Here is a 25118-nt window from a genome sequence, read left to right on the forward strand (position 1 = left end):
TTTTTCCCTATTTCCTGTCCTAGTGATGAACTGGCCCGAGAAGAGTGCACTGCAAATTATTTGTTTCTTACCAAGATAAAAAAAACTTTAGATTTAGAAGTGTTAGATAATTTATCTTGTTTTAAGAGTTAATTTATTATTTTAAGCGTTCAACATGCTAATGTCTAGATTTAACAATCTTAATTTAAGAAATATTGTCAAGTGAAATTATCTGTCCATGCAGCAAGATCATTTCCCTCAGATTTAGTGTTTTTAGACACACCTTTTTTGCAGTGCACTGTTCATACTAAATATGCTCAGAGTGTCATAAATGAGGTAAACTTATGTAATCAGGTTTCCCACCGTTCTGAACTATTTTTTTTTTCCTACTTTGGGCTTGAACTGACGTCACTACATGCAGGACATCTTTTACGGGCACATTAATGCAGCATTTTCATTAATACACTGCTACATATCTTAGTCCTGGTTGCTGATGCGGTTCATTACTCACCAGTTTCAGATCACATTCCTGCTGAAGCATGCTTGATTGTGTGTTTTTTGGTTTAGAGGCTATCATTGGTAATTATTTGAGTGTAAAATAAGCCCCATTACTCCTTTGTTATACCTGCTAAAAGCACCAAAGTCATGGCATATTGAGAGTTGGGTTCTGCCATCATTTTGGGATCTGCCATATTATCATAATTTGCACATTTTTAATCTTAATTATACCTATATTATATCCATGTTTGTGGGCTTAGTAAACAGAGGTGCAGTATTTTTTGGAACCTTAAAAAATATAAAAATGTTCTTGGAAAAACTTAATTTATTTAAGTCAGTAAGTATGAACCTGAAAATGAGAATATGTCCCCTTTAATAAACTGTTTATTTAATTTGCCTAGTTACAGTTTTTGTCTCAACAGCATGCCATGAATGAAAAATGACTTCTCTTCAGGGGGCACACGGCACATAACATTAACAAAACTGTGAAAAAAAGCAGATGACTGAATTTGAATTAATGAAACACATCACTAACAAAACTGTCAGCTGAGCTGATCACTGCATAACATTAGTAAAATCAGTTGGGAGGAGAAGCTATTTTTGCGAAAAATTCACAGAACATTTTCTCTCTCACGTCTTTCATTAAAATAAATGGTGAGCTTGAAATTGAACATAAAGTAGAATTGATAATTAAAAGTATCATAGAGGGGTTTTCAGAAAAAAAGCAAGATTCATTTTAGTCCAAATATATAGGGTGATTGCCAATAATAATAATAAATAATTACATTTAATTATTGGGACTGCTTTAAATTCCCTCCCTTTAAAATCCCATTTTACGATGTCAATGCTCAACTCCAACATCCACATGGCTCAGTTAATGAAGAGCTCGTATTGCATATTTTCCACACATTACATTGTCAAGTTATGTCATTTAATGATCTGCCTGCCAAATATCCAGATTTTTCTGATGCCTCAACAAAAGAAAGAAGCAAATTCCAGCAGCACAAATCCAGCACAGCACAGAAAACATCTGACGCCTCTTTATCTGACATGACATCCAGTCTGATCCACAAATAAAGTCTGAAATTATATGGCAACCGATTGTCAGCTTTTTTTTTTTTTTACAATGGAAATGAGACGCAGGGGTTTGATATCTCAATGAAGAACAAGAATGAAATCATTAACTAAACAATTTGGCAACAGAATCTAATCTTTGCTACATCAGATGTGGTGAATGAAAACGGGAAGGAGGGTTTATATCTCAACAACGAACATTTGTTATCACAGATGAAAATCATTTCTTGCCAAAATAAAAATCATCGTAGAGGCAACGTGCATCAAGACACAAAAGGTGTTTGGTGCAGCTGGTGGGACAAAAAACATGCTTTAAGACCTCAGAAATACACATTCAATCTCTTAGGCTTTTTGTAATCTATGTCCTGTAAGAGATAATAATAGGAGCAGGTAGTGTATTGGATATAAATGTGAAAAAAAAAATGTGACTGTGAATTACAGAATTGATATGGGTGACACGGGGAGGCTTGTGGGAAGCACTGACCTCGTGGATTAAACATCAGAGAAAATTACAAAAAACATTTATCAGCAACATTCATTTGTAAATCTCATTTTAATCTCTATTTAGTGGATGTGGCAATCTCCAAATAATGCACAACCAGTTAAATACAAATTGCTTTGCCTGATGAGATTTTGTAAGATGTGATAAACCTTGAGGCGCACAATAATGTACGAGCAAAAATTTGTGGATACATCATTTTTTTTATTACTCTAAGGTTAAGTCCTCAAGTCCATCTCAAGAATGATGTCTCGATAGTAAACCACGCCATAAATTATCTGAGTGTTTACTCAGTCAAGGTCTACGCAGGCATTTTTGATACGTATATACTTTTTTTTTTTTTTTTTAACCTTTTGGTGGTTCTATTTTACAAGGCAACAGAGTAGTCAATCTTTCACAGATATCTTTTTAATCTCTTTCTTTCTGTCCTTGTGTGTTCATGTGTTTGATTTATGTGGCTCAGCAGGCCATCAGGACACAAAGCTGGCTCCTCAATACTCCGCTGTCTGATGTAGCAAGACACGAGATCACGCCGGCCTCCTTATCTCAACTACAAGAAAAACAACCAACCACAAAGAGTGACAGAGAAAAAAATGTAAAGGAAATGAATACCTGGAAACAAGAGGAGTTGGGATAACACTGCAGAGTAGAGCGAGGAGTGTGGTGAGGGACAGAAGGGAGTATGTACTTTGGCAAAGATGTGAGCTAAATGCCAACATGCTCACAATGACAATGCTTAAGTTTCTGATAATTACCTCCGCCAATGAGGCTATGTTCTCTGTTCAGTTTGTTTGTCTTTTTTCCCGTGTTTGTTTGCAAGATTATGGAAAGACTACTGGGCCGATTGGCAAGAAACTTGGTGGAAGGGTGAAGCACGGGCCAAGGAAGAGCCCATTAAATTGTGGAGTGGATCTGAATAATGAGGCAGACACAAATTATTTTTCACTTTCATCAACATTGCAAGGTAGGACATGTGTGCTGCATTCATGTGGCATTGCAAAAATGAGTGTTCAATCATAGTTCAAGGCTCACCTGCTCAGTTTCCTTTGCTTATTGTTTTCTTACAGATACTGGAACCACTTAAAGCAATAACACGTCTTCTTTTATGACCTAAAGCTCATAAACACTGTAGTAGGAAGAATGACTTGAAAAAAGGGGCCATTGTTCGGGGCCTTGGAGGGCGTGTGTGCCAGGGCCACTATAGTTGGTTTAACGTTCACCACTGTCACCATCTAAGTCTCTGATGTAAGCGTACTATTATTTACTGTTTAGATTAAAGTTACTATTGAGTGTGTACTAAATGTCATTGTTTTACATCCAAAAGTTATCAATTTCACAAAATAAAAACAAAAATTTTACCTCATTGTGGTGTAAGAGGTGAGGAGACCACCAGAGTCATTAGGATTAATGATCTGGGAATCATGGATATCTGCACAAAATGTAATGGTGATTCATCTAGTTACTGTTTAGATATTCAGTCAGACTGTAGGCTATACACCATGTAATGATCTGTGGATTACTGTTTTAATGCCTTGACTTTGGCATTTTGGCCACCATCTCAGTTTTTTGGAAGCAGAAGTTACCATGTTTGGACTAGAGGGTGGAGCTGGGAGAAGGACGCTAAGTTATCAGCTAATGCTAGCTAGCTTTGTTAGCAAGGTGCATTGGTAATTCAAATTGCCAACAGCCAACTCCTTAGAGTGAATTTAGTTTAAGCGAATTCAGAACAAGACATTTTACGTGACTAGAATGTTAAAATTAACTCTGTCAAAGCTCTAAGATGAAAAACAAACATAAGATAGCCACTCTCTGAAGCCTAATATGCTCTATCATCTATTTTACACCAAGTGGGATCATAGTTTACAGAAATGACCATCATACTGTTCTCAGTATCAAGTGAGAAGTAGATTCATTTTCTCATAGACTTTTTTTTCGCAACCAGTGGAGTTGAGCCCTGCTGGCCTTTGGAACAAATGCAGGTTTAAGACACCCGGAGGTTGCTGCTTGAACATGAGGAACAGACAACACGCCATCCCTACATCAACCTAAGGCTAAATTAAAATAGCCAAAGTCATCCCCCTAGGCAGTCAACAGTGATTTTCAATAGTTTTGGTTTTCATAGAAAAAGAAATATATGGATCCCAAGAGGACCAGCAACCAAATTGTAGAAGCTGATGAGGATCAAAGGAAAGAACAAAGAATAGTAACAAGAATAAAAAGGCTTTTAAAGATCATCAGAAATGCTCCTTTAGTCGTCAGACCTCCAAGTGGGCGGACCAGTGTCTGTGTTTGATTGACAGCTGAGCCAACAGGAGAACGGAGAGAAAATGTAAAGAAACAAACAAATGCAAATCACATCTGTCTATATTGACAAAGTAGGAACAGTTTGAGCAGACTTGGCACACCGGCTTGAAACCAAAAATATGAAATATAAATTGTTCCCGAAATACCACAAAGTGCATGTAATTTACAGTTAATCTGTATACTGCAGCAGGGCAAACAATTAAAATTTCAGGCTTTAAATTTAGTAAAAAATGAAAAATAGGACAAAAAGAGAATGAAATAAATGAAGACTTCTGCAGTCCTGTAGTGTGTACAGGATGAGTCGAATGCATCACAGCGCTTGCAAATTAACTTGATTCATTCAAGCGATGACTGTCTTTTCATCCCTAAACTGTAGTTAGTTGAACGTCACGCAGTCACTCATGCAACATATTTCACTACAGCAGACATTCACTGAGAGCTTAAGGCTGTACTGTTGCCAACATTTCTGCCCAAAGTCATAAGGAGAGCAGGAAGGGTTTGATCAGCATTGCACAGTTGGTCCTTCAGGGGGTTACACTGATTCTGCTGATGCCCTCCTTGTTTGTGCTGCATTACATTGTTCACACTCCTCTCAGCTGAACATACAGAAGCACAGCCGTCTGCAGAAAGACGTCCAGCCCCTCGCTGGTGCAGCATATGCGTCCGTTTCCCCGCCTTGTCTGTCACTTCCCAGCCCTCATTCTCTGTTTGTCTGTTTCTCTAGGTGCCACATTATGTCACTGTCACTGACTGGTCATGTTGCTACATGCAGGTCGGGGTCTGGTCCAAGCGTCTGCTGAGGGGAGGGTGACATCTGGTGAGCAAAGTGAACTGGGGCTTCAGAAAACTGGTTCCATCTGCAGATTTCTGACCAGGACAAACAGAGAGAAAGCTTTTTTTTTCTTTTAATAGATGAGTGTGTGTTATCCAACCGTGACTCAGATTGAGCGACGATGACTGCGTCACAACCTGGAGTTTCATCACCTCAGTTTGATTCAAAAGAGAACAGCTGCTGTTAATGAACTAGTTCTGGTGATAAATAAAGATTTTAGGTCTCATGGGGACCTTTCATCAATTTAAAAAATTACAAATCTACATTAAGGGTATACACAATGCATTTTACATGATAGTTAATAGTGGATATTATTGAAATATTTGACTGGACAAAATAAAAAACATATTGAAATATCTTACTATATCTTGTTACATTCTGATTAGGAAAAATGAACCAGTAAATTGTATGGAGACTATATACTCACTATATACATATTATATGTAATATAATATGTATATAAACTATATACTGTATTTCCTCAATTTAAAGCCGGGCCCCTATCAATGACCGGCCTCATTTAGTAACCGGGTGTAAAAACAATTTAGTAATTAAAAAATTTTAGTAATTTAGTAAATAAAAGCTGGGTGTCTTACCAGTGTTATGTCAAAGTCTGTTCCCCCGTCGATATGTGTCCCCCTTACCTTAACCTGCACCAACCTGACCCCTGACCCCAAACAGTCCTCCTTTAAGTTGTTAACATGAGCCCAAGTTTACCTTAACCCCAAACAGTTCTCTCTACAAGGACTAACCTTAAACTTAAATCCTAACTCCAACCGCAGAGGTGATGATACGGAGAACACCATTCAGGAAACATCATTTGACGGTAACAGATTGCACCTGTATTTTGAAGTTTGGCCACACAAGTTAGTACTGTAGGTAAATATGGTTGTTTCTCCCGCTGTCCTAGTCATTCTCTGTAAAGTTGAGCCGTTTACGCACGTTCTTCTGGGCTTTTTAGTCGTTTAGACATTTTAAATCCTGCTTAAAATGAACATTCAGCGTGCTGTTCATTGTTTGTTTACATCCGAGTACCTCCAATATGGCCGACATCCGGGTAACTGGCTACAATGCGCTGTGTAAAACAAAAAAGTGCCGGTCAGAGCTGCTCTGATTTTCTTTTTTTAATAAAAGCCTGCTTCAAATAATAGCCTGCCCCTATTATTAGCCGATTATAGCCTATTATTAGCTGATTTTTTATTAATAGAAGCCCTGGCTACTATTTGAGGAAATACGGTACACTCAACGGTCACTTTATAGGTGTACCTAAGTGTGTACCTAATAAAGTGGCGGTGTGTCCATCTGCTTCAAGGTTGGACGTGTTGTGCATTCAGAGATGCTCTTCTGCATACCTTGGTTGTAACGAGTTCTTATTTGAGTTACTGTTTCCTTTCTATCATCTCAAACCAGTCTGGCCATTCTGCTCTGACTTCTCTTTTTCGGACCATTCTCTGTGAACCCTAGAGATGGTTGTGTGTGAAAATCCCAGTAGATCAGCAGTTTGTAAAATATTCAGACCGCCCCGCCTAGCACCAACAATCATGCCACGTTCAAAGTCAGTTAAATCACCTTCCTTCCCCATTCTGATGCCCGATTTTGAACTTCAGCAGGTTGTCTTCACCATGTCTACATGCATAAATACATTGAGTTGCTGACATGTTATTGGTTCATTATAAATTGAACATGTTTACCTAATAAAATGGCAGGTGAGTGTACTGTATATCTGCAGTTGCAGCCAAATCAGCTGAAACACAAATTTAAGGGATCTCCAATGAAGTTTAAGTTGGTCAAAAGACAAGAATGACCAAGTGAGTGACGTGTTCCTCCATTCAGGTTGTAAATGATCGGTCCAGTGATTAGAGTTGATCCGATGCCTCTAACCCAAACACATAGTGAGCTGTGCCAGTGAGTGAACTTAATTTGTGGGTTCTTTCTACAAGGCTACTCACATATTAGGAACTTCCTCACTGACAGCTTACAGCTCTTTAATATACTATAATTCCCCTGTTCAGAGTCTGTAATAACATCAAGAACATAGCGCTGTAAAATGCATGTGTAGATCTTCTGACACACGCTGACAGTTCAGCTCTGCATGATGAGGAACGTAATGAAATGTGTCAATGTGAGTGCAGTTAGGATGTGAGACAATTTTCTGATGATCCCCTTTTGCCCACACAGCCTTAAGTCCAGTCTGCTGCACGCTCCTTCCTTAGCCCTGACCTAGACTCCCTCCCTAGCAACCACTTTTGGGCCAAGTTGGACCAACTTAAAGGAGGGAAAGTCTACCCTCGCCGCCTGTGCACACACCACTCCTTCCCTCTCGCCATCAATCTCCCCATCCCCCCTGCTTCTTCGTTGCTCGGGCTAATTAAGTAAAAACCAAGCAGAGATTTTATATAATTCAGCAGTGAGAACTGCCATGTCTTGATCCAGAAACACCCAGAGAGAAACATGGTGACTGGAGCCAGAAACCAACAGGAGAGGGGAAAAAAAGAAGAAGAAAAAAAAAAGACGCAAATCTCATCTACACCAGCACAAGCTATCAGAGCTGGAAGCTGAAACTATGAAATTCTCCTCACATATTTTATTTCTTCCAGGGCCACATTTTAATCAGACACAAAAGTAGTTGCAGGCCGGGCATGACCAGTATCAGGGCGGAGGAAAGCAGGAGAGAGGAGGAAGTGAAAAGAGCAAACAAGAGGAGAAATAGGGTGACGGTGTAAAAGATAGAGGCTCGATTGTGAAGGTTTTGACAGGCAGGTGGCAGGTGAGAGAGGTGTGAGATGAAAGACCGTGAGAGAGAAAGACGGGGTAGTAGACTGGGAGAGGAGCGAGGGATCTGTGACCAAATGGTTCTGCAGAGTGCTCGCTTCTCCCCTGAAATCTCCCGACCACTCTCCATTAAGCTAGAGCCCAGGAAACAATATGTATGAAGAAAGTTCTGACATGGGAAAACAGTCCGCAGGGGGAAAAAAAATAATCTTAAAAAATAAATAAATCACAGCTTGTACAAGCTCACTGTCCTGCTTTCATCTCAATAATGTATCCCATGTTGCTCCTGAAATCATGACAGTACAAACAGGAACGCTCCATTATTACATGTCTTCTTTAAAAAAGGACATCAAATCCCTCATGTTCTTGTATCTGCAGCAGATTTCCTCGGGATCTTTTATTTATTAAGATGCTGAGGTTCAATGCATACTGAGGCTTACCGGAGGGGTCACCATTCTGTCTGGGTTACCAATGCTTTTTTTTTCTCCCTCTCACACTGCCTCCATTCTCCAATAAATTCAATGCATGTCTGAATTAATGCATTACTAGCCACGCTGGAGATATTAAAAAATGATAAAAAAAAAACCCCACCCCAAACTAATCCGTTCTCCACAGTCCCATCTGCGGCGGGGTCCTCACACTGAGCTGACCCTGAGCATTCTCTGCCGTCTGCACCATGAGTTATGATATTTGGTGTCACTTGGATTACACTTTAATATTTCATTACATGCACAAAATCCTATTCTATATATCTCCCCAAGGTGTGTCACTATTAATCATAAGATGTTGTGGAAACCCAAGGCTGTCTAATACCTTTTAACTACGTGTGCTACACTCATATACAAATACTGTGTTTATGTGTGGGAAAAAAAGGAAAATAAATCAAACACGTGCGTCCACAGTATATATAGAGGTAATTACAAATCGTGCACGTAAACAGCCACAGACCAACACGCACATACACAACCGGTCATTTTCTTTTTCTGCAACAATTCAGCGCTCCGTGTGAGCCCATGTTCAGTTCTCATGCTTGTCTCTTGCACCAGTAAACACACATGAACGCATCAGAATACACACTGCTATATCAAATAGCAAAAGTATGAAGCACAGCGTGTGTTTTCTCCCAGGGGGAGCTCAGACTAGGCAACACATTGACCACGCGCAGCGGCGTGGTGCCATAACTGGTGGCCCCCGTCGAGAGCTGAGCTACTCATCATGCATGTATGAAACAAACACGGTGCCCATCATCAGGAGCCAAGCGTCCATTCTGATGTGATTTATTTCCAAAGCTCAACTCTGCTCCTCGCAGCCAGGAAAAAGAGAGAGAGAGGGAGACGGAGAGAGAGATTAACACACTGCTCACATCACCAAGATGACTGGGGACCTCTCAAAGTGGAGCAACACCAGTAGAGCAATCCAAAGTAGGGCTGACCACTTTACACCCAGAATCTCCCCCTGCTGATTTATTTATTAAGTCGTGCAAAAGAGGACAACAACAGCAAAACCCCAGTGGAGATGCAGGCAAACTAATATTTATATATAAAAATTAAAGAAAACAAACAAAAAAAGCTTTTTCTCAAAATGAGCAGAAGTGTTTTGATTGACAATCACTTGCCGCGTTTGGATGATTTCAGTTCACTAACAAAATACATTTTGATACCATACTTGGGACCTCGCTTGAGAACCGTAGGGTCCCTGGATTAATTCCCCACTCTGACATCACTCCATAATGAACGTGTGTGTATTCAGGGCGAAAAAAGTGTAATATGTAAAGTAAAAAGTAATTTCCGCTCAGGGATTATAACTTGTATATTACAGCTCGTCTTAAGATCGCCTACATCTTCTTCTAATGTATTTCTAAGACTCCAGAATTCTCAAATGTTAAATGTTGTTAAATACAAAAGAGTCTCCAGCAGCTCTGCAAGGCTGAACTTACACTGGTGCTGTTAGTTAATTGCCAACGTTAGCCTGCTAACATGTCCACAGAGACAATGCTAACAAGCTGATTAACACTAAATACAAAGTACAGCTGCTGGCAGGTTTTTGGGAATAAACAAAGTGTTGGAAACGTTGAAAAGTTAGAGGCAGAATGAGGAGGAATTTACTTGGCGATGTCTAACTCTGCCTGTATTTTCTATTTTTCGAGAAAAATGTAGCCACCGGGTACCAGATCTTATAGTTGCTTCCAAGAGGAAACTACAAAAAAAGGATACAGTGCTGAAAAAAGTATAGTGAGTTGAAACATCAAGTGGATAAAGTTCATTTCAAAATGAGCGTGAATCTGGGGTTTGTGCTTCTGGTATCAGCGAGTCAGGGAGGAGGGGCTAACTTTGAATGTCGTGTTTACAAATGGACAACAGACAAATCCTACTCATTGTGCCTTTAAGGGACTACCAAAGTCATTAAGAGTCATCCTCTGGAGATCATAAATGTCCTCACAAAATGCCAGGTTTATATACTCACTAGTTGTAATGAAATATTTTGGACTTGACAAAAATGGTGGACTGACTAACATTGCCTCCATCGCTACCGCTAAAAACAAGCATTCGTGCAAAACAGTCTTAAACCGAAAGAAAGGAGAAGAAAATATCTAAATCAGGAAATATCTCATCAAACAATCTGTAAACAAGATTATGAATCTGAGCAGGCATCCAGTGATCATTTCAGCATGTTTAAGAGCCCAAAAAGAACACATAATTACAGTCTAGAGTAAGTAACTCTTCTACAAAACATCAAGAAGCTACTCAAACATTTTCGCCTCACTCTGAGGTAAAGTCAACAATTCAAAAGTGAGATGATGGATGAAGTTGTGTAGCTCCCCCTGCCCTTCTCCTCTGCTCAGGAGGACACGGTGATGGATGTGTGCCCTCTTAGCAGACAGCGTTACAGGGCCATGACACTCCCAGCTGTAATGTCCCTTTATCGGCTGCAGCTAAGTGTTCATTTTCTCCCCTCTGCCATCACGGCCGCACCACCTCTATGGTAATTGCTGCGTAATAGATAAGCTCTTCGTCTATCACACCATGGTCATGACAACATGAACAATCGAGTCCACGTGTACGATGCATCCCTGAATCCTACCTCTTGGTTGTATATGTGTGTTTATGCCTGTGCCTGGGGAGAATTCATTTTATCACAGCTCCATTCTATGCATGCACGTCTGTGCCACATATCTTTTCAGCAAACAGATTACAAGTAATATTTTCAAATTGATTCCTTTTCAGGCGTTATCGTCTCTACGTGCACACCCCCCCCCCCCCCCCCCCCCCCCCCTTTTCTTTTTGCCCCCTACAACTTCTCTCAGGGAGCAATTTTCCACAGTCGCTCCATAAGGCTCGGTGAGTCATACACAGTGCTATTGTAATAATGGTAGCCCATCCATTGAGGCAGGCAAGGATGCATTAAAATGCTATGTGAGTGTGTGTTCTGCGGTGTGGGTAGAGTTCAGTTCAAGACAGATCAGGTGCGGTTATCTTGACCTGGACCTCCATATGTGCTTCAGCTGCTCTGCCCTCTTCCTGCTTCCCCTCTCTCGGGCACGGAGGAGAGAGGAAACGAGGATACAGACGAAATACAGAAGTTCAGTCAGTGTGAAGGCCTCAGGGCTCATTTATGCTCAACGTTTGATATGTATACGGATATGCATGCAGTGTCTGTACTTCACTTAGCGTTCACTTAATTCGTATTTCTGCATGATTTCTGAAAGCTTACGGACACGGATGAGACAGAGCAGGAAATCATGGGGGCAGTGTAGCGAATAGCTCAAGTGAGACACGACCACAGGACAAGATGAAGAAAGTTTTTAAATGTAACAACTTTTGAGGAGATATTAGTGAAAATGTTTCTCCGTCCACATGTTGGGATCTTTTTAATGGCTTTACAGACCGCCACCATCTCCAACACTGCCTCTGCTTTTGCTTCAAATGGTCCATTATTACACTGTCGCCATGTTTGTTGATGTCAGAAACTTTTGACTCTGAGCTGAGCCGCCCTCTGGAGGCTATATCGCTTAAGGCGAGACACTACAGGCAGAAACATTTTTCATCATTTTTTTCATGAACTGGTACATTTTGTGCTATTTTTCTGCCATTACATGTCTTCTTTAAGGAATGAAAAACATCCAGACAAACATTAAGGTGTATAATTTACTATATTTGATCCATTTGCGCCTGACGATTTCTCCTAAATTCACTAAAAATTAGCGTTCTATTGCAACGTATACCGCAAAGGTAGTTTAAACCTTGTTATCACAGGCATCGTTAGAAAGCTCCCATTCTCCTGCACAATATTAGATGTTTTAGATGTTGTATATTGTTGCTGCTATGAATTAGATTCAATATTTTGTATTCAAATAGTCATTTCCATTAAGAATGTAGGAAATCTTTTCAGGCTGTTTTCTCAATATGACATTTTTCTCGCTCTGGGCCATTAATTTCAACTTAAGCTACACTTGCAGACATCAGACTTAATAGTTTTGTTCCTAACTATACTCTGAAGGTGTTTACTGAGGGGTTTGTCTTTATCATTCATACCCTGATTTACAGAAAATGTTGTTCCTGAAACATGACATGGGAATTGGGTGTATTTTCTGATGAAATACACTACCGGTCAAAAGTTTTAGAGCACCCCAATTTTTCCAGTTTTTTATTGAAATTCAAGCAGTTCAAGTCAAATGAACAGCTTGAAAGGGTACAAAGGTAAGTGGTGAACTGCCAGAGGTAAATAAAAAAAAGTAAGGTTAACAAAAACTGAAAAATAATGTACATTTCAGAATGATACAAGAAGGCCTTTTTCAGGGAACAAGAAGTGGGTTAACAACTTAACTCTATGGAGTCTTGGGCTATTTTGTCCATTTTTGAATTCTTTTCATGTCTTTGTAAGTCATTTTGTGTCTTTTTTTGGTCATTTTGTGTCTTTTGGTGTTTTTTTGTCATTTTGTGTCTTTTTTTGTCATTTTGTGTCTTTTTTAGTCATTTTGTGTCTTTTGGTGTCTTTTTGGTCATTTTGTATCTTTTTTTGGTCATTTTGTGTCTTTTTTTAGTTCTTTAGTCCAACATAAAATGTGATTTTTAATCTTTTTTTTACTTTCAATACACTATCATGCTCAATAAAGAATGTTGCAAATGTGCATTAATTTCAGAGTACACTGAGACATTAAACTGCATAATTTTCAATTAAATTCTGGAAAAGTTGGTGTGTTCTAAAACTTTTGACCAGTAGTGTATATCACAATTTACTTCTGTAAAAAAAAACTTTAAATCTAAAACATCAACAAAATAAAATAATAACTTTGAAATTTGCTTTATCAAAAGTCCAGTTTTGTGTCCTGGAAATGTATGAAAATTAGCGCATATTTAATGAGTTTGCACCTCATTTGCATATCTAAACATAACACTGCAGAAAACTTGTAATGCTAAAAGAAAACGACAACAAACTGGGGTTTCATAGTGACGTCTACAAGTCCTCCCACTTCCTCCTGCACCGCCCGAGTTGGCAGTCACACAGAGAGCCGTGTTGGAGGCTGGACGGGGGCTCAGGCCAGGAGATGTGAGACCCTCCTGGGGTTGAGGCAGCAGCTGTCCACAGGCCTCCTTCACCAGATTATCCTGGCAGTGAATGTGCCGGGCCCGGTCTAATGTGGAGCCCGGTGTTCTGCTTCTTTCTGGCCGCGTTTTCACTGAAGCTCAAGAGCTAATTTTTACAACAACAGGTCAGAGATATTTTTTGTTGCTATAGCAAAGCTTGTGCTGGGCAGTGATTTTGGAAACACCTCTATTCCACTTCTTAATCAAATGGATTAAGAAGTGGAACTACACAGACACTCAAAGTTGGAAGACTACATCTAATAGTGCATTATGAGCGCATTCATAGTGAATTATAATGCTCATTATAATCAATCATAATGCATTATGACTGCACTCATAAACACATATAAAGCTTCATGATGCACTATATCAACAGTTATAAATATAGCTTATAATGACTTATAAATCCAAGTGTCTTATGAGTGCTCTTGACTGGTTATAAACTACAGGCTGACTGATGATGAATCATGAAACATCATGATTAGCTATACTGCATTATAGATGCGTCTATATGAACCTCACTTTACTTAAAGCATACATTGATCATTTATTTATACTTATGGCATCCTATGAGTCCTTATAACAATTGATTGTTGAGGTGTGTGTATAGAGGGGTATGAGTAGTTGTAATGTATTATAAGCCTCATCAGTCAGCCTGTAGTTTATAACCAGTCAAGAGCACTCATAAGACACTTGGATTTATAAGTCATTATAAGCTATATTTATAACTGTTGATATAGTGCATCATGAAGCTTTATATGTGTTTATGAATGCAGTCATAATGCATTATGATTGATTTTAATGAGCATTATAATTCACTATGAATGCGCTCATAATGCACTATAGATGTAGTCTTCATAGAAAGTGTTACCGATATTTTTTTTACCTCTTTCCATAAAATGATTGTGACAATGTGATTTATTCTTGACAGATAAAGTGTATAGCTTCTCAAAACGTAATTAATCAATCTCCTCCAAACATATCACGATGAAAATAAAACCACAATTAACAGAGGATTGTGTCTGAAAACTAAATGATTCCTACTTTATGAGCACCCATGTATTGTCTTTCTATTCTCAAGTTTAAAAAGATAACTTTCTTTAACACATTGCTGTGATGCAGAGACATTATGTGACTAATTCATGTGTTTTTTACTTCTGGTGGACAACATTATACATATATAATTATACATTGATTATACATATATAAGATAATTATGTTCACTGCTTGTGCCCAGTTCATTTATTGAGTGGGAGCAATAACTGCTTTAAAAATTGCAGCTCTTTATTCAAAAATAGAGCAGTGGGAATATTCAGTATTTTCTTAGGTGTGCACAAAACAATTTCACTTCTGCTGAGTACTCATTATTGTTTAATTAAGATGTTAAGGTTTAACTCTATTGGGGTTATATGAAAAATACTTTTTGTTTGTTTGAGCATATATAGTTTAAGTTTGTTCTTTTAAGCCACATGCCAAATGAGGATGAGGAAGATGTTCATACTGCTTCTACACAACAACATTTTAGAAGCAAATAGCATATAAAGTAGTCAGAATTAGCTGCTGAGTCTTCAACCTCAACGTCTTGAAGTAGGTGTTAATACTTCTGTCATATACTGTAATATACATAGAAATGTAACACTTTCTGGTCCTTTTGCATAACTTGTATTTTTTCTTTGGACAGTTAGCTGACAGAAGTTCACTCAGTGATATTACGAAGGTAGGATGTTTACTTGTAAATTAGTATTTTAACACTTTTATTGATTGGATTGAAATAGTTCATCCAGCACACGTCCATCCACATAAGTTATTATTATTGATTCAATTTTAACCAAACACGGTTTTGACATCTACAGTACTGTGCAAAATTTTAGGCAGGTGTGATGTAAAATTAGAATGCTTTCAAAACAGTTTATTTTTTATCAATTAACAAAATGCAAAGTGAGTGAGCAGAAGAAAAATCTAAATCAAATCAATATTTGGTGTGATCACCCTTTGCCTTCAAACCAGCATCAATTCTTCTAGGCATTTTTTCACACCTGCCTAAGACTTTTGCACAGTACGGTACAGTCGCCCATAAAGTTGGAATAATGTTTTCAGACAATCCTCTATTAACAGTGGTTTCATTTTCATTGCGATATGTTTTATAGAGATTGATTAATAAAGTTTTGAGAAGATATACATTTGATCTGTATAGAATAAATCAGATTGCCACAATCCTTTCATTGAAAGAGGTAAAAAAAAAAATATTTAATTCCAACTTTATGGGTGACCGTGTATTTGACAGATCTTTTCTAGGTCAAGGGAAGAGTTGAAATAAGAATTCAGCAACCACATATATTTATTTTTTGTTCGAAGGGAAACAAGAGACTCAGCCTCCTTCCCAAATTGAATTATTTTGGCATAATTTTGTGCAACAGATTGGTTTTAAATTCAGCTGAAGCGTGACAAGTTTCAAACTTTACCCACGTCACGATGTGACAGCCTTGACATTATGCAACACTTTGGGATGATGGTTTGGCTGGGACACCAAACCCTGAAAAATATTAGCATTCCCATAAATTGTCCAAAGAATGAGACAACATTGACACTGTGATATTCTGACCAGCCTTTGTATACCTGGAATGGTATTTAGTGTAACTCAACTCTTCAAACAATCTGTGCAGCCTTTAAAATGCTCCAGGTTTCTGCACTTCATTTCCATCCACTCAGAGTTACATGTGGTAAGTTTTTATATTCATGCACCATGATTAAAGCGCTTTTCACTTTTTAAAACCTCTCATTTGTTTCCACTGATTTCAAAATGAAACAGAAAACAAAACCAGAGACTTTTAATTCAGCCAGTGAAGATGGCAAATCACTGAACAAAAGAAAACAAATGGAAACACATTTTGTTGCATCTGATCGCTGCCATCATGCCATAAACTGTTACTATATGAAAGACATTCTGTTTACCATTTTATATTAACTTGAGCTTTCTGGAACACCACAAGAGCCCAGACGAGACAGGAGGAGGCGTTTTATTCAAGTTGTCTGCTTCTGCTCCTCTGATTTCCATGTTTTTCTTTTTCCAACATTAAAGCTTCAACCAATTGCCAACGTTATTTGCAGTTATGTGAAAGCCCACCATCTGGCATTCACAGCCAAGTCAATCCAAACCAAAGCAAGACTCTTCTGACAGCTGGAGGCTAGTTTGTAAAATTAAACAGAAAACTTAACTTGATTTTCCACAAAATCCTGTCTTTTCTCACTGTGGGTGCCTTGTCCTATTTAAGAAACGCATTTATTTCAAAAAGAAGTATGAAAAAGAACTGGGATAAAAGGAGAGTGTATACCTCACAACACAATTAAAGCATCAACAATGGAGCAAACTGCAGGAAATCAGCTCAGTGTTAACTCTACATGAGTACCAGGGTGAAAGGAGCGAGCCAACAGATCATTTTACTGTGTTTATACAGACGGCCTGCTTCACCTTCTGCTCAATGATTTTCAGATTCAGAGCACGACTAACACCACTCCATCAACATTTATTGGTCTTATGATGCAGAAGTTAATTAGGTGACCATGGCTGCGTGGTCAGGAGCTTATTTTTTTTTTCTGCTGGTATTTTTAGCAATGCTAACAGCTAGGGCTGGGCGATACGACCAAAAGTCATATCTCGACATATTTAGGCTGAATATCGATATATGATATATATCCCGATATTTTTATCACAGTGTTCAGTCAGAGTCAAAGCCAAATATGACATGTCACAAGTAGTTTTATTGAAACCGTTTATTTAAGTGAACATAAATACTGTATAATACTGTATAACAACAGGAGTACCTTCTTTTAAAATGGAATCTGCATAAAGTTCACATTTAAATAAAAAAAAAATCTTAGATAAAAATAGCCTATGAAATAAAATAGGCCAATCGTTTTCTGAAATAAATGTATTTATACGAGAAAAGTATAACGAACATTACAAAAGAAATAAATATGACAAACACTAGTAAGGGCAGCATTTATATAAGACATTTTTTTAACTATATCCATATATGGTCTAATTCCATATGACATTTAAAAATATATTGATATATTTTTTATATCGATATATCGCCCAGCCCTACTAACAGCCATGCGTGGCTCTAAGGTTTGCAAATGTCAGTTTGTTGCCATGAAATTTTGAACAAACATTCATGAGGCCTGGTGGTTAAATCATCATGACTTTGGTGACCTTCCCTGTTGTGCAGTAACACTCAATTTTAAAATAAATCTCAATGGAGTGATGAACTGTTTCAGATATACAATTAATTACCTATCCTAGTTTTTCACTAAAAGACTAAATAGTGACATTCGTCATTGCTGCTTATAGTTATCAGTGTTTTTGGTATTTTTACAGGGAAAAAAGAAGTAAAAATGATCTTGGATAAACAGGAAAAGCTCCCTTGTGCATATTATTACAACCGCTGTAATTTCATAACCTAAGATAATCTAATTGCCACTGATTTAATGTGTCAAGGACAACTTTTCATTACCAAAGAATGAGGCAAAAAGATGTTTGGTTACATCTGAAACATTTGTGGAAGTCATGATTGAATTTCTAGACTGAATCTTTGTACTTTGTTCATCATAAAATAGAAACCACATTAGATTTGGGAGCTTAAAAATCAATAAAACAGACTTTGACCCGTCTCATCATTATGGATCAAAAAAGTGTAACTTCATTACACTGAAAACTGCTTTGATGTAAAACAGGAGAGAAACATCTGAAATGTAGCACAGACTGACTTATTGACGGGTCAGTCGGCCCACATTGGGGCTAAGTTCTTATTTGGGTCTTGATTTTTTTTAGAAGTTTAAGGAGCCAACCCCTAAAATTAGTTCCACAGCCAGTTTGCATGTCACAGCAGCTCTTTCCAACTGCCCCTGTCTGCACGGAAAAGTGTGATCTGCCTCAGCAGTTAAACCTGAGACCCATCTGCTCTGCTCCACACTGGTGGAAAGGAGCTGGATGGAGACGAGAAATGTGAAGAAGCTCTGAACTTTAAAAAAAAAAACTAAAAGTGTTTGACATATTTATCTCTCTAAAGTCCACTCCTTTATTATCCTCCCATTTATGCTCTTCCTCAAATGTGCTTTTTAGTAGTTTCTGAGAGCATTTTAACTCTCCTCTTGAAAATATCGATATTGTACTAATTGTGATATGAGACGAGATATCGTCTTTCAATATTGTAATGTTGAAATATGACATGTGTCTTTTCCTGGTTTTCAAGCCTGTATTGCAGTAAAGTGATGTCATTTTCTGAACTTACCTGTTTTAGCTGTTTAATAACTAGCCTTTAGCCACTCAGTCATGATATCCACATTACTGATTTATCAACATTGTTATTGTGTAAATATATTGTGATAGCACCAATAGTCCACCCCACAATATTGTATCAATTTCAAGGTATTTGGTCAAAAATATTGTGATATTTTCTTTTCTCCATATCACCCAGCCCTACTTTTGTCTTTCTCACAGCAATAACACGCACACACACACACACACACACACACACACACACACACACACACAACTTATGAAATGAAATTCAAAGCTAGGTATGTGTGTGTGTGTGTGTGTGTGTGTGTGTGTGTGTATATACTAGAGGGAAATGGTGAAATGTTGTACTTTGTAATGCACAATATTACAGATTCTGATTTTTTAAATACAAAATATATGAATATGTTATAAAATATGATACGTTGTTTGGATTATCATCAGTAAAAATACTCCAATACTAGTCTATGAGGTCTTCTTCAGCATCATAAAAACCTTTTCTTTTAATATTTGATGCAGGGTTTGATAATAGCATGTACCTTATTTGATTAAGGAATAGTTTTATTTCAGGAATTGAACTGCTTCTTTTTTTAAAGATGGAATCTGTGATTCTGCAGAAAGATTGAGATTTGAACTTAACAAATACTTCCCTCCCATCAGTGCTCCTTTATAACATTAGCATGTGCCAGATTTACCATCGTTCTACTGCCTTTTTCTTACACATCCATAGTATTCCTCACTTTGTTTGTTACCTTTTTACAGAGCCAGGGCTGTTTATGAACTAGAGTTGCATCAGCACCGCGGTATACCGTGGTATAAAAATTTTAAATTATTATACCGTGGACGTTTTCCTTTTTACAATATTGAAAAACGTATGTACACATAATTACATTCAAAGAATTGGCTGAAGTTTCGATTACAATGAAGCATTGTTTAATATTAACTGATAAAAATAACATGAATAACAACACCATTTACTGTGAAACCTCAATATTTCCTGGTAAGGTTATTGTATCGTGATAATACCATACTTTTGCAACTCTAGTACACAATTTTTTCTTTCAGTGCTCACACAGAACAGACAGGTAGCAGATAAAGTTGCAGAACTTGACAAAAAGTGTATTTGATGAGGACTGCAGACTGCGTATCTTACTACTAGAGCTCGACAGATACATCTGTTGAAAGAATTATTATTATCGGTATCTGTGTATATGCTGTCCAATATAATGCACAAAATGTTGCTTGCTTGATTTAGAAATGGCATTCGCTCTTAATTTGTGCGTTTTTATTCTTTTTTTTATAGTCAGCAATTGACTGACACTGAAATGTAATGATGTTTAATTAGCTATTCATTTTATCCATTTTTATTATTTAATTCCATTTATCCATTATCATTTAAAGAATTGGCTGACAATGTAATGCAATGTAAAACAATGTCAAATATTATTTCATAGAGTTTTATGTATGAGAAAGTAGCTCTCTGGGTATATGCAGAGTGGTGAAAAATCAGTGCACAATCCACATTAAAAAGGTCTATTTTCATTCCAGCTCAAAAAACGACTATATCGGTCACCATAATATCGGTTATCGAAGAATTTTCCTTCAAAATTATATTCGACCTCGGCCTCAAAAATCCCATATCGGTCGGGCTCGACTAAATACTCCACTACTGGTGAGGATTCATCATGAAATCAACACTGTTAATTAAAAAACAGTAATTAAATGCATTTACTGTAAAAGAAGAGTGTCCATATCTCTGATCCAGGAACATGTCAAACATAAACAGGTGGCTCCAACAGGAAGAGAAGCAAACACCCGCAGCAGCAGGCCTGTTCAGCAGCAGCAGCAGCAGCAGCTGTCAGTGCTCCTGAACATGTTCTGGGTTTCTCCTCTATTGTGCCTTAAAAATAAAACCATCGCCTTATCAATAATTTCAGACATAATGCTCCCTTTCTTGGAAACTCAGGTGTAGTCGAGCTGTCAGTCAAACAGAGGGTACACACGTTGTTTGTAATTGAATTTTGGCACCATATATTATTTATTCTGGTGCCTGCTGTTTGCCTCCATTATTATAAGCAGATCCTGTAGGAATTGCAGAATAGCAGTGAGATTATGATGCAGCTATTATAACTTTGTATTTAAATTTTCAAAATGTTTTAATTAAATCACCAAAAGAGCAATTATGTTTAGGTTTACATGGGCTCCAGTGGAGATAGATGCTTAAAGCGGAAGCTGCACGTTCCATAACAATGTTTTATTTTACATTAGTCTAAAATATATGACATCTTCACACATTTAAATTAAATTCCCCTCTCCTTAAGGCTAATACAAAGCCTGAGGTGGAACTGTTCACTGCACCAAGCAAGTGATAACTCATTTTTAAAAGTAATGGCTTGTCAAAAATGGGGCACAGGGCTGTTGAAAGGGGAGAAAACAAATTAAATAAAAATGGATCGTTGCTTAACCTTAAGCAAACCATGTTAGAATCCATTAAAACACTGGATGAATCCGTGCCATTTTTTTTTTTTTTAGGGTAAAGAATGCTTTGATCCCTGGGAACAATTTCACAAGCGATGGATAAAGCAGTAATGTGATTGCTTCTGTCATCATGTTTCAACAGATTACATATCTAATCGGTTTGTGAATAGAGAATATAATTTGCACAGATTACAGACCAGTGGTGCATCCTGCTCGTTTGACAGTTTAGATGATACACAGACGGACAGATGGATGGACGAAGAGACAGCAAGTGGGAGGGAAACCACCAACCACCTGGTTTAATCTGCGGTGGAAAAACATCTGATCCTGCTCTTCTGATGGCTCCATTTTTATTTTTCCCACAATGGCGTGAATATAAGTGCATAACAAGTGGGCACAACATGAGGCAGGGAAACACACTCATACACATTTCAGCGGGACAGAGACTGAAATGCAAAGCTATGCAGAATATATGAGACATGATTGCAAAGGAAGTAGGATATACAGTATAATGAAATTAAAGCGACTCAGTTGCTGTAATATCCCTGGGGTATATAGCTAGTTGTTTTATGGGGGGAGATAAGAGGATTTTGTCAGGTTGAGATGCCGGCTAATGCTATTGTTCCTACTGGGAGCATAAAACAGCAAAGAAGCTTTTCACACATCTTTTCTTCTTTTGTAGTGCTGTTACTGTAGATATCGTTTCAAAGCATGAGGTGGAAAAAATTAGAATATTGCGGCGTTGGACATCAAATACAGGAATTTTTTATATTCATTTTTTTTAATGCAAATGTGAGAGAACCCACCCACAAAATGTTCCTATTTGAACAAATAAATTTTGCTAAAACAGTCTATAAAATAAGTTTGCTTTTAAGCAGTAAGTATAATGATAGAGGATTTCTCCCTTTCCCCGTCTGCTCCTCTTTGCCTCGCAAACGCTCACTTATGCACTCACACACGTACTCAAACAGGCCTCTAAGTTACTGTAAATAGCCACTAAGGGTGGGTTTTGTTCAAAGAGGCCATGAAATTAAGTTAGAGACATGGTTAATGTTACCTTTCCTGACTTCCCCTACGCTGCCTTCTCTTTCCTCTTCAAATGTTTCACCTGCCTTCACTTCTTCACTGCCTCCTTTACCTCTTCACTTATTAATCCCTCAAGCTAATAGTGCTCCCAAGGATGCAACTTGTCATATTATGTCAGCCGAATCACCGTGTCATCTACACCGCATACAAAACAAACAAGGCTCTTATCCCCTCCCCGACTGCTCAACAAAAAAGAAAAGAAAAACGATCCAACACAATTCGAAATGGCACATTACTGAAAAGCACGGCTGATATAATCTAATACCAAGTCGATCCTAATACTTGAACCAGACTTGCACTCTCATGTGGAAGAGGCACAGCAGTTCCACTCTGCAGCTGAAATGATTTGCATTCAATCTTCAAAAGAAGCGTAGGTGTTATTACCTGTCACAATACAACCTAGCCCCAATCTGCCAGCAGCCAACAGGGGGTTTTTGGAAAAAAAAAAAAAAGGAAAAAAAAATCACACCCTAATCACACTGTGTTTAGAGAGAATGCTGGCTACTCTGGGCCACTGAGCAAATCTATTAGCTGTGAAGGTTCCCCACCCGTCCACCCCCTCCGCTCTTTACAGGTCTCACACCAGAACCAAGTGATGTTCATCTGCTATTAAGACTTGTTTTACACTTTCAAGGATGCTTTTCAAGCCTTATATAAAAAGAAAATCACAGATTGAAAATTAAACCAAAACAAGATTTGACAGAGGCATGCTATTTGAAGATACAGCAAGTGGTTTTTAATGAAAATCAGCTGGGGGTAGAGGATGATCCATAATGGAAGAGGAGGAGAAAAAAGAGAGGAAAGGAACAGGAAGGAGCTGGAAATGAAGGAGTCAGAGGTGAGGAGAAGGAAGAAAAGGAGGATCATGGTGAAAGGTCATGTTTTTATTCTCTTTCATTTCTCGCTGAGGCCAAAGACATCCAGAGTACAGATGTATCTGCTGGGACAGACATCCTTCTGTTCTATTCTGTTATATATGATAACTACAATATTACTGTCAGTGTAAAGCAATCAGGAAAACACTCTAATATAATGTGCAAACAGCCAAGGATGAGTGTGCGCACACACGTACACGCACACACGCGTTTGCACGCAGCAGCAGCTGCAGCAAACTCGGTGTTCAAACTATTTGCCATAGCGATGCCGTGATAATAAAACAAGCCAAGGGCGTGTTTTAACTTCTGAAGAAAAAAAAATGAGAGGAAGTTGCTGGGAGCGCAAATAGATACATAGATAAGCAGGGTTGCTTTAATGGGAATGAAGGGGAAACGCTCAGACAGCAGAAATCTGCGCGTATGGAGATCCGGCAAAAGTCGAATAGACGCTTATTTAAATCAACAAAACAAAATAAAGCCAAAGGAATGCGCACAATGCATGTTGTTTTAGTCTAAACAGCTGTCGTGGCGATATAACAACTTTAAATCTAGTTACAGTGGAGAAAGATTTGATGGAGACCCCGCAGTTAAAACAAACTACAATATTCAGGTCCTGCTGTGTCTGATGATGCCATAAAAATCTCTACGTGACCCAATAAACACATTATTGCATGTATTTTTTTTTTCCTCCAGTGGTGTGCTTTCTAGGAAACTGACCCTCTAAAAGCAGGAGGCAGGTGTTTCTCTCCCAACGCAGCACGTTTCTGTGGCTGGATATATGGAAGAGTATTTATAGTTTTCTCCCCCTCTCAGGGTGATAATAAACTCACCTTCCGTAGGATCCACTGGCACAGGAGAACTATGGTCCAACCGAGAACCTGCATGTCACCTTCCTTATAGCGGACCACCCCGAAAAAACTACACGTCTCCCCGGCTGAACATATAAAAGAAACACCGCGGAAATCCAAAGCAATCCCAACAGACCAGGCGGCGCGTAAAAAGTATTAGGGAAGCAGGAAAACACGCGTAAAGTTGTGCGTTTGTTTAGTCAGTGTGACAGTGGGTCTCTTTAGGCAAACTTTGAGCGGTGGCTTCAGTTTGTCTGCTCCGCCTCATGTGGCACATCCATGGTGTTTGTCTCCGCTCATGCTGGACGTCTGCTGGAAGTTTGCGCGGAGACGAAGTCAGTTTGGAGGGCGGAAGCAAAGCGGGGATTTCATTGAAGATCGCCAGCGCTTCTTGTGTTTTTGGGATGCTGACTGGTTGATTTAGAGAGAAGAGATTTCTCTCTCTCTCTCTCTCTCTCTCTCTCTCTCTCTCTCTCTCTCTCTGTCCACGCGCGCATCACGGCGCACAGCAGCTCTCGTTTATTCGCAACCACGCGACTGACCGCAGATGCATGTTTTATATTTTGTCTTGTTAATGTTTGGATAATGAGCCGACTTTACTCGTCGAAGTACTTCATCAGAGAGAGAATTATGTTTTAGACTCTTTAAAGTCCCTGTAGTGTGACTAAAGAAAGTAAGAGGTTGGCTGAAAATATGACTTTTAAATGTTTAATTATTTCATTCGTTGTTTTATAATAGAGCTAAATTGTAAATTACACTATTAATGGTTCTACAATTAGTTTGATAATTGCTCATATTTGGGTGTTAAGTGGTGGTTGGATAAAACATGTTATTTGAATGTGGTTTGAATGTGAATTGAATGTGAATACTGTCGACATCTTGTTTTGTTTTGGGATATTTTGAACCAGCACATGCGCAAAACAGTTCAGGAGCCAAAATGTTTTTAGTTACACTAGCAATAGTTAGCTAGATAGCAAGGTGCATCCATA

The 25118-nt window shown here is 38.3% G+C and overlaps 1 protein-coding gene across 1 annotated transcript in view; it reads right to left on the reverse strand.

Annotated features, from left to right (window-relative positions):
• LOC131968566 (neurexophilin-2) overlaps nucleotides 1-24550 on the reverse strand; it is a 58549-nt gene extending 33999 nt beyond the window's left edge. Inside the window, exon 1 of the mRNA XM_059329499.1 lies at nucleotides 24112-24550. Within this exon, the coding sequence (XP_059185482.1) occupies nucleotides 24112-24165 (54 nt within the window). The 5' untranslated portion in view covers nucleotides 24166-24550. The remainder of the gene's footprint in view (nucleotides 1-24111) is intronic.
• Between the last annotated feature and the right edge of the window lie 568 nt (nucleotides 24551-25118).

This window comes from Centropristis striata, chromosome 3 (assembly GCF_030273125.1).
Source record: "Centropristis striata isolate RG_2023a ecotype Rhode Island chromosome 3, C.striata_1.0, whole genome shotgun sequence".
Classification (NCBI taxonomy): Eukaryota; Metazoa; Chordata; class Actinopteri; order Perciformes; family Serranidae; genus Centropristis; species Centropristis striata.